The following is an 11,106-nucleotide window of genomic DNA, read 5'->3' on the forward strand; positions in this document are numbered from 1 at the left end:
TCTCCTCCATGATTTTGTGTCAGTATATCTTGTTTCAACACCTGATTAAACACGCACATAATACAGTACTTTCTGACTCACTGAAGAAACTTTGCCACAAAAACTGGTGCTTGGCTCCAACTTTGTGAAAGAGTGTAATTTGAGTCAGCGGATGGTCGCACTCAGCACAGACCTCCTACCGTTTTGCAGCAACAAAGTCACATCTGTTCCCCCCCCGAGTAGAAAATAAGGCGTCTAACATGAAGACGGTTCTCCACATCGCCTGGGTAAATGCACTTATTCATACTTTTGGGCATTTTTAAAGATGTAAAATCAATATAACTGGTGTTCTTTATTTACTGATCGTGACATGTTTCCCAGATTGAAATCCTCTCCCTTTCACGTTGATGACATGAATCAATCAGATAACGCCATTGCATTGATTGAGACAATGCTCGCATGGCCAGATGGGCAGCCACTGGTTCTTGAAAAAGGGGGGCTGGCTGCACCAATCAGTAGCACAAGTTCCTGTCAAATCTGTGCTCATCAGGTTAATGATTTGCTTGTTATCTGGTATACTTAGTACTTGAGCGTGGAGTTTGGAGTCTGCCCTCCCCTCTGATAAAACATAATAGGTGAAGCGTGGACTTTCTTTGCCTCTTTTTGGCCCTTTCGTGCCGCCTCACTCACACTCAAGACACTTGTGTGTCATTTTCATTCATTTGCCTGCAGGGAAGAACACACAATGTTACCTCTTGCTGTGTTCTTGCTTTGTGCAGCCTCGTGTGTCGCGACGCCTGCCAGTGGTGAGTACTCTGCTTTGTGGATGCTCTGTTTGTGTGTTTTTATTTGGAAAATTCTGATTTATTTTTTTTTTTTTGGGGGGGGGGGGGCAATATGCTGAAGATCTCATTCAATCTGACAGCTTTATTTAACTGTCTCACTTTAATGTCACTGTCTGTGGCGATGCTTCCTGCAAATGAATGAAAATGTTCCTGTTTTCGAATGACATTAAAGTAAGATTGGGCGGCTCTTCCAAGACTGCTAATTATCTGGAGCTTTTGGATTTGTTGAAATCAGCGTGTGGTGACGAAATCATATACTGACACGTCAGTCCATCCTCACTCATTGCCAGACTCGTATCTGACAAAGAGCTCGTCATTAATAGCGCAAAGAATAAAATGCTATCTTCTATCAGCTTGAACACACCCAGTTAAATGGCCACTGATTGAATCAGCTCAGCTATAGCGGAAGACTTTCTTCGTTAGAAATGACAAGTGAAACACATTTGTAAAAGTAAAGGTGCATCGTCCTTTGCTGAGTTGTTGCTTCCATTACATAGATGGGAGATTAGTTCGATGACTAATTGAAATTTGTGTGTGTGTTTTTTTTAAATATCGTACTAAATTATTCCTTGTCTTAAAGATTCCTAACAAATGTTACATCTTACCCACAGTCAAGGCATCCAGATATTTGACCACCACATCAAACTCGAGTTAAGCTTTCAACATATTGGCTGATTGATTGATTGTAAACCGAAGCCTTAAAAGCAAGTGCAAATTTGAGCTTCTCAAACATATTTTGGATGGTAAATGCACAGGAGCAGAGTTCAAGTTTATTAGACCTTTGTTCATTTGCTAAATGGAATTGTATAAACGGATGCTCATGCGTTTGTGTGGATTCATTAACCCCTTTAGCACCATAGTAATAGATCTATTTATTAGTTTCACAGCTTTAAGAGGCAGTTTGCGAGGAATTACGGTAATTTGAAATACACATGCGCCGCGGTGTCACCGGTGATCCCTGTTGTTTTAAAAGGGTTCAATGACTTGACTGCCGCTGTATTTTATGTTCACAAGTTGCGGTGGGTTTTTTTCTTCTGGTGGTGCTGCAGGACCCCGGCTGAATAACAACCAGCTGTACAAATTCAGCTACACCACTGAGATGCTGGTGGACAGGGCCCGGAGGTCAAAAGAGGGCAGTGCCGGTTACAAGATCTCCAGCGATGTGGACGTCTATCTGGTGTGGAGAGATCCGAGCAACAAGGATGAGCAGTTGATCCAACTGAAGGTAGCCTCCTCGTCTTTTTCTTTAGGAAAAGTGCCCTGAGCAGCACATATGATTTCTTCTGGGTTTATCAGTACGTATCTTTTAAAATTAAGCTTCAAATGCCGCACACTATTTTAACCTGATTCATGTGTCTCTCGAGATCTCTAATGTGAGAGCTGACCCAGTGTCTCATCGATCCGAGAAGAAGAATATCCTCCACGGAACCAGCATTGAAACTGTTCTTGGCAAAACCAGACTGGCAGCCCTGACAAAGCCTTTCTTTCTGCACCTGAGAAATGGAAAGGTACCTGTCAAAAATCCAAAGGTTACATGAACATAAAGACGCACCGGTCCTCATCAGTGCCTTTTAATCACTCGTGCAGGTATTTTAGATGTACAGTCTGTTTCCAGAGTCTACTATTGATTGATGTGTTCTTCTCTTACCTTTATGGCCTTATTCTCATCACGGGCAAGTGATGGTTTTGGCAATAGCAGTAAGATGATTTCTAATGGACCTAATACACGGCAACGCATTAAGCATTTCTGGTGGAAAGGTCAGATGGCTTAACAGTTTCCGCTGTGCATATATGTTATAATCTACTGGATCCACCTGAACAATAACCTCTGTTATTAAACGTGTGATAACCTGGGGTTGTGTAATAGCTATATTCTATCGCTCAGTGCTCGTGCTTTTCGGGGTCAAAACGGTATCAAGAGAGTTTACGCTTCGAAGTCAAGGATACATCTCCTTCAGCCAGTACTGCGGTGTGTCGCGATGTTCAGCGGTTTTGAGGTTTTAACTCGACTCACATGTTGGCAATCTGCGTTTACATGCCGACTAGAGGTTAAGCGTGCCAGTTTACATGGAATGCAGAAATGCCGCGTGCATAGAGTCCATTGTAGGATGAAGCTTATAGAGCTATATCGTTATGCACAATGCAACAAAGGATCGAAATAGAATTGAACACAAAAGAGAACAGACCCCTGGCAAGGCTCAACAATCCTTAGCAAGTCCATCAGAGTTATCCGATAAAAAAAAAAAATAATCATGATGTGCAGGATGGATGTAAGTAAATGACATACTTATAGGGGACACTCGAGGATGATGTCATTTCCTTAACTTGTTCAGGACCTCCATGTCCTGTCTTAACCAAAAAATATGATATGAATTTTGTTATATGATATACGGTACTCAATATAAATGAGTACAATCCCTTCGAAAATGAATCTTTGGATCTGTTTCTCAGTGAACACGTTTTCTGAATGTTGATGTTGGTGTGTGCTCGTTATCAAGTTAAAACGTTAAATGAATTTTTTTAGAAAAAATATAATTTTGTGTAAGTGGCACAGTGGTGGGCAACTGGTTAGCACATCTGCCTCATAGTTCTGAGGACCCGGGTGCAAATCCGGCCCCGCCTGTGTGGAGTTTGCCTTTTCTCCCCGTGCCTGCGTGGTTTTTATTTGGGTACTCCGGTTTCCTCCCACATCCCAAAAACATGCATGGTAGGTAAATTGAAGACTCTAAATTGGCCGTAGGTGTGAATGTGAGTGTGAATGGTTGTTTGTTTCTATGTGACCTGCGATTGGTTGGCGACCAGTTCAGGGTGTACCCCGCCTCCTGCCCGTAGATAGCTGGGATAGGCTCCAGCACACCTGTGACTCTAGTGAGGAGAAGCGGTACGGAAAATGAATGAATGAATGAAATTTTTGTGTGTGCATTGACAATTCACGTTTGCAATCAAGGGCCAAAATTTGTGGGAGTATTTTGTATTACAGTATGTTGTTCAAACTATAGAATCCGAAAGCAAAGGTCTCACAAACCTGTTGGGGTGCACTTATTTACAGTATGTTTTGCACTGCAAGCTAAATTGGCTGCCGAAACTATAGCACACGATTAAAAGAAGAAACACATCACTGCCTCTGTTCCTATGTACTTTACTCTTACTGTAAGTGTCATGTCAATATTTTTAAATGTTTTTTTTTTTTTTTTTGCTTTAGAGCTACACTTCAAACAATGTGATGTGAATAGTTACCGGTACTGATGTCACGAGCAGGCGCTTTTGTGCACAAGTGTGCAAAGGAATGCCGTCACTGTGATGAAAGTGTGCGTGAGCTGCAGCCCGACCGCCCGGTTGCTACATCTGCAGCATTCAGTGTTCAAAATCAAGCAATTCAATTTCTCTTTGTGCTGCAGGTTAAAGCGTTTTATTCCTACTGGGCGGAGCCAGCCATCATCAAAAACCTTAAAAGAGGGGTGTCCAGTTTATTGCAGCTGCAGCTCAGTACGGGAAAAGTTATTGAGGTGAAAATTATGATCAAACACGAAATTCAATTAGATGTGCTTTGGATACATTAATGGGAGTGATTGTGTGGAAACAGAATGATGTGTCTGGAAGGTGCACAGTTGCATACAAGGCGGAAAACAACCAAGTGACAAGGACCAAGTTCATGGAGTCATGTAAAACTGCAGAGACTGGATTCACCACACACAGCCAGGTTAGTTAGTGGACAACCATCTCACCTCAGATTAATTTTCTACTGATTTGTTAACACAGCTTTCCTGGGGTGTACCCCCCCCCCCCCCCCCCAACAACCACCCCAGGTTTTGGGTGTGACCCGGAAGTCTAGCTCCATCACGGTGTTCACGCTTGAAGAGGGTTTCATCCGCTCGGCTGTGGCTGAAGAAAAACACTCGCTGGTTGTCAACGCCCACCGGTCTTCAGCTGCAGAAGTTGTGTCCAGGTGAAGGGTTAAAGAGAGAATTCGTTATTAACACAGTATCGCTGTGAAGACAATTGAGTCTTTTTTGGCTTCGCAGGCAAAGCTTCACACTGGTGGGGACAGAAGCTGGACCCCTGGAGACTGCTGGAAAGGATGCGGCCGCGGTTGTCAAGTCCATCGATGCCAAGCTGGCAGCTGTCGGTATCAAAGCGGGGAACATCAAAGCTCAGTGCAAGACTTGTCCATCAGTGAGTGATTCCATCCTTTTATAACACAGACATCTGATACAATTTTGCAACTGATAGATATTCTGCTGGTTCATATTGTCCTGTTACATAGTTTAATGTGCTCACTAACTCACTTTGTCTCGTCCCTCTCAGCTCTTTGAACACTGGCAAGCGCTACAGAAGAAATTGGAGCCGGGCAGCTTGTCCAAGGCCTCGGCCCCTCGCAGCTTCTTGGCTCTCATCCAGAGCATCAGGAAGGCATCCAAAGACGATATCCTCAAAGTGCTGAAGAGCGCCAGCAAGACATCTCTGTAAGAAGACTCCCTTCTACCTTTCCTTTAGCTCATTTAATCATCCTGATTTCATCACTCTCATTCAGTGAGTTAATAGAATATTTGAGGTTGAGTATTTAGTCGGTTTAACCCTGCGTTGTTGTCTTGGACTTCAAATTTTAGTCCTCAGGTGGTGGATGCTGTCACTTCCTCGCAAACTACAGCATCTTTGGATGCCATGCTTGAATTCCTTAACTTCACAGATGCCAAAGGTATGGTTCTGCAGGAGCGGTTTCTTTATGCCTGTGGATTTGCCTCACATCCTAACGAGAGGATGCTCCAGACACTGCTGGTGAGTGCCTCTTTCTGAAGGGATTCACAAAGCTACAAACAAAACATTTAGGACTCAACTTTGTTGTGCTGATGCTGTTGTTTTTGTCCAGGACATTTCTAAAGGAAAGATTGCCAGCCCTGACATCAAGGAGTCAGTGGTAATCATTATGGGGGCCCTCGTCCACAAACTGTGTCAGAGAGGAGGATGTAACTTACCGGTGAGCTGCAAGAAAAAGTCCAAATGAAAACTACAGTGACCCTATAACATCGGACTGCACAGAGCCTGTTTATGATGCGGTTTAGTGCCTCTGTCCGACTGATGATCTTCAAACTCCCAGACAGTCGTTGAGGTCAAGAAGATGATTCTGGAGGGGCCAGACAGCACACAAGAAGAGTCCGAGGTCCAGATGTTCCTCCTGGCTCTGAAAAACTCCCTGCTCCCTGAGGCTGTTCCCATCTTCACCAAGTACACTGAGTCAGAAGTGGGCGCGTACAGCACCATCGCCCTCACCAGCCTGCAGAGATACGACGTCACCCTCATAACTGATGAGGTAAATAACCAGCACTAACGGGGGGGAAAAAAACACCCTGATCCAATAGAAGATTAAAAAACACCATAATCCCCTGCTATTTGTCAATAGCAAAAAGCGCAAGGAATTGACAACCCCTCTGATCCCAAAAATACTTGGTTTACAGGTGGAAAAATGCACTGGGACTGGAACAGGTTGTCAGCGGACTATGTGGGGGATTACTGTACATTTCTCTGTGATTTCAGGTAAAACAGACGGTGAACAGAATTTACCACCAGAATCGACGGGTTTATGAGAAAAACGTGCGCGCTGCCGCTGCAGATGTCATCCTCAGCAGCAACCCATCGTACATGGAGGTCAAGAATCTCCTGTTGTCCATTGGACACCTGCCTCATGAGATGAACAAGTACATGTTGTCTAAGATTCAGGACATCCTCCGCTTCCACATGCCTGCTAGGTGTGTGTGGAACAACACAATTAAGATTGTATGCTGCTCAGAGCAGAAAAGTAACGTGAAAAAAAATCTATTTTCTATTGGGGTTTCTTTCAGCAAAGCTTTGAGACAAGTTATGCGGGATACGATTTCACACAACTATGACAGATTTTCAAAATTTGGGTCATCGTCTGCATACTCAGGATTCATGGCGAGTAAGTAGTCAATAATACAAGGCTTCACAACACTTTGGCTACTTATTTTAATGAGAATGTCCTGTTATTTGTGGAAATCACATAATTTACACTGTATAGATAAAAGTACCGGTTGTACTATTGGCATGAAATATCCTCTATAACAAGACCCATGAAAACATTTTTTTGCACATTTCTGCTAAATTTGTACTAAAGTGGCTGGCGTAATTAATTTCCCACAGAATCTGTTGATGTCACGTCCACATACAGTTTGGACATTTTGTACTCGGGCTCTGGAATCCTGAGAAGAAGCAACATGAACATTTACGGTACTAGTAAAGGAGCAATGCTACATGGACTGCAGGTTGGAATAGTCATACATTTCAGCGAAACATAAAATGCATAAATGCCCATGTTTGGGCATCAAAATGTTTAACCCGTTTAGTTCTGCTGTTGTCCAGGTGGCGATCGAGGCTCAGGGTTTGGAGTCGCTCATCGCCGCCACACCGGATGAGGGCGAGGGAGACTTGGAGTCATTCGCCGGGATGTCGGCTCTGCTGTTCGATGTCCAACTACGACCTGTCACCTTCTTCAGGGGTTATAGCGACCTCATGTCCAAAATGTTTTCCATGACTGGGGAACCCATGAATGTGGTGAAGGGTCTCATTCTGCTGACTGATCATTCTGAGGTATGCAACTAACACACACTGGGGCTAATTAGTCAGTCGGCTCACAATTGAAATTGTCATATGGACCAAGCATCCTGCGGTTTGTTTCTAAAATTGTGCATCAATTGCTTAACTACGGAGCCCCCTAACGCATTTGCATCAGATCGCATGCTCACCAGCTACAGTGGTTTGAAAAAGTCGACACATCCCTGTTAAAAAAAAAACAAAGAGGCCACGAAAAATAATTTTCGAACTTTTTCCACCTCGAGGGTGACCTATAACTGTAAAACTCAACCGAACAAGAAATGAAATCTTTTAGCAAGGGGATGTAAACATAAACAACTGCGATAATGTGGTTGCACACGCGGGCAGACCCTCTTATACCTGGGCATGTGGCAGTGTTCAGAAGGAATTATCACTTTCAAGCTCATGTGAGTATGGTCATGTGGGTGTCAGCCTGCCACAATTTAAAGTGCATTGTGGCTCTCCCCAAATAAAGCTAAGATGTTCTTAGAGTCTTTTTCTGATGGTTTTGTCGTCACATCTTCCAGCACAAACCGTGGTCTGCAGAGAGCTTCCACAGCACCAAAGGGTTCTCACTGTTTTTTTAAGACATTAAATAATTTGCCATTGAACACAAGTGGAGAAAGTATGGCACATAACCAAGAACTGGAGGTCCCTCCAACATTGATGTTTACATTTCGGGGGTGGTATTTCAGTGCATTTCTGAAAGCATTATTTATTACTTCTAAACACAGACGTATTTAATCTTCGGTGTGTGGGTGCAGGGCTTGCCCTTCACTTTTTTGGTTCTTCTGCATGTATTTGATGTAATGGCACAAAAATAGCCATCCTTCCTTTGCTTATTGTCCTCCGTTTCACTCGCAGGTCATTCAGCTACAGTCTGGTCTGAAGGCAAGTGCGGAGTTCCAAGGAGGGTTAGCCATCGACATCTCTGGTGGCATGGAGATCAGTTTGTGGTACAGGGAGTCCAAAACCAGCGTCAATAACAGGTAAAGTCCCGAAACCGCACAATGAAGCAGTCCAAAGTCAAAGCAATGACAATAACATACTGTAAATAGTTCACTATCTCGCATACATAATTTGTGGTATGTTTGTTAACAACTGCATGTACGAGTGTGATGGAACACCTCTGGAGACCTCTGCAGCAATTCTTAGAAAAATAACCTTTATGGTTGTTGCAGAAGTTCCAGCCATGTCACAGCACCTCAAATAGACCCGTGTTGATGTTGGAGTCATGTGAACTTTAAACGCTCTATAAGTGTTGTCTGATTCACTTGTTCCACTTCACAAGTTGGAAGTGATCCAGTATTGTACTTCACACCTAGAGAGGGTTCGCATGAAATGTGACGTCAGTCCTGTCTGGCTCGCTATTTCCGAACATAATGCACGACCGCAGGCACAGGTATCGGATGTCTTCAATGGGATTTGGGGACGTGTAGTGCCCCTGAGTTGAAATGTGCTGTGCCAAATGAGTGTATATGTTAACAAATGTATTGGTTGCATAAGCAGAGGGTTATTTATGAGGCGTTTGAGTAGCTGTGATTATGTAGGGATGTGCAAATGTTGAACAAAAACCGTTGCAAGGTGAGTTTTGGTGCACTACGTTAGTGTGGATGCTTTCAAAAAGGACGGCGAAAGTCGAGGGAAGTTTGCTTTTTGTTTGAGAGCAGAGCTTCTCACGAGTACGGCAGAAGGGGACTTGACCTGTGCGTGCAAGCGAATGGCAGAGGCAGGTGAATGGATCAGCATAGCTGTGGCTCTTTCACCCTGATAATAGACTGACGGCCTATCTATAGAGACAGAACAAACCACACGCATGCACACATCTTTGCCAGGACATGCCCCCATGGCCAAAGTTACAGACAGGTGGATTTCTGAATGGAGTCTTATGCACGTTGTTGCATGTGCAGTTCGTGTGAAGTTGCGTAGAAGGGGGTGAGATGCGAATAAAAACATGGACAAACGCATATCACAGGCACGCTTTTGAGTTATACATCAACATTATTAATTACGACGTTGTGTTGACCCCCTTTGCAATGCGCCACTCACCGTTGCAATGAAATGAAGCACTGAAGCTGAAGGCCCCTCCTGAACCACTGAGCAGTCAAGACAATGGCAGCCGCTGACCCCTTGAACTCAGTGACTTACAGTATATTATCAGGATTTTGGCATCAAACGTGTTTTTTTTTCGTTTTTTTTTTTTTAGCTGCAGTTGAAAAGTCCCAGGTTCAAATCTCAGCGCCGCCTCCTTGCGTGGAGTTTGCGCGTTCTCCCGGTGCTTGCGTGGGCTTTCTCCAGCTTCCTTTTGCTTCAACCCACATTCCCCCCCCAAAAATGCTGACATATTTTTGATCAATATTTGCTGATAACATTTTGAGTTATGTTTCCTTTTGTCCCTACATGGTCATAATCAATCAATCAATCAATGTAGAATGCAGACAATAAGTGAATAGAAAAAAAAGAGACTAATTTTCACCAAGACTTCATCTGTGGCGCTTTGCAGGGGAGCGTTAGTGGTGACTGGTAACGTTACAGTCGACATGGACTTCATGAGTGCCGGTTTGGAGGTCAGCTTTGAAACAGAGGCCTCCCTCGACTTCATCACGACTGTCCAATTCTCTGAGTATCCTTTCCTGGTCTGTATGCAGATGGACAAAACCACCTTTCCTGTCAGGTACGAGAGAATCCCCAGTCAATGAACCCCCCACCCCCCACACACACACACACAAATAATCTAACATCCCAATGCTTACTACTTTTCAGCGAGTCCATGAAGAAGCACGAGAGCCTGTCGTCAGGGAAGAGCGTCGTGTGGCAAAAGAGCAGGAAGCTGCTCATCCCCGGCTCTGAATTCCCGCTCCACCAGGAAAACTCAAACATGTGCAAGAAGGTCTTTGACTCCAGCTCATAGAGGAGACACCACTAACTCCCAGGAGGAAGCTTTCACGTTTGGGGCATTTTATATTTCCCCTCTGTGAGGTTTTGGTGCATTTCAGCAAGTATACATCACACCTCAGTATCACGCAGTGAAACATCCAAAGAGACAAATGTGGTGAATGTGTTTTTTGTTTTTGTTTTTTTTTAACAACATATGCAATGTTTACATTCCTGTGAGTATTTAATTTGACATTGTGTTTGAAATTGGGACTTCTTGTAATGTCTTGTTATGGCTTTATTTAAAAATATATTTATGTTGGGCACAAAACAGTACAGTATAAAAAGGGGTTTGATATGTAATTTTCAGGAAACAAAGGCCATACAACATCCCCGCCAAAACATTATTTTATTAAATGTATTTACTAAGAAGGTGCCACTTCTGTCACCTGTTCACACTTTAGTATGGACACACTAAGTGGTAATATTACATTATGAACTATTATGTTGTTTTACACTGTACCTATAAGATCTGGGGTGAAAGAAATCAGCAAAATTAAACTATCAACATTTTAATAATGTTTTTGTATAATTGTTTTGTCAATATTTGTTGAGCGATTATGACCTTATTGTCTTCTTTAGAGATCACTTTGTTTTTAAAAATAATTGGATGGAAATAAACACACAAGCGACTCCATGTCTGTCGACATGCTGTATATTTAGATTTTGGGGGAAAAAAAAAAAAAGTTCACCAGTACACTCAGTAAGTTCTTACCTAGTGTACCTACATACTGTTTACACA

The 11,106-nt window shown here is 43.3% G+C and overlaps 1 protein-coding gene across 1 annotated transcript; it reads left to right on the forward strand.

Moving 5' to 3' along the window:
• Positions 1-512: 512 nt before the first annotated feature.
• Positions 513-10,997, forward strand: mttp (microsomal triglyceride transfer protein). Its single transcript, XM_061772314.1, has 18 exons — positions 513-785; positions 1,874-2,049; positions 2,189-2,332; positions 4,223-4,330; positions 4,408-4,524; positions 4,631-4,770; positions 4,847-4,997; positions 5,130-5,287; positions 5,432-5,600; positions 5,692-5,799; positions 5,920-6,132; positions 6,357-6,568; positions 6,662-6,759; positions 6,981-7,102; positions 7,200-7,427; positions 8,295-8,419; positions 9,934-10,104; positions 10,194-10,997. The coding sequence occupies exons 1-18, from the start codon at positions 725-727 to the stop codon at positions 10,339-10,341; spliced, it is 2,649 nt and encodes an 882-aa protein (XP_061628298.1). The 5' UTR covers positions 513-724; the 3' UTR covers positions 10,342-10,997.
• Positions 10,998-11,106: the final 109 nt, after the last annotated feature.

The sequence above is a fragment of the Phyllopteryx taeniolatus genome, chromosome 4, assembly GCF_024500385.1.
Source record: "Phyllopteryx taeniolatus isolate TA_2022b chromosome 4, UOR_Ptae_1.2, whole genome shotgun sequence".
NCBI lineage: Eukaryota > Metazoa > Chordata > Actinopteri > Syngnathiformes > Syngnathidae > Phyllopteryx > Phyllopteryx taeniolatus.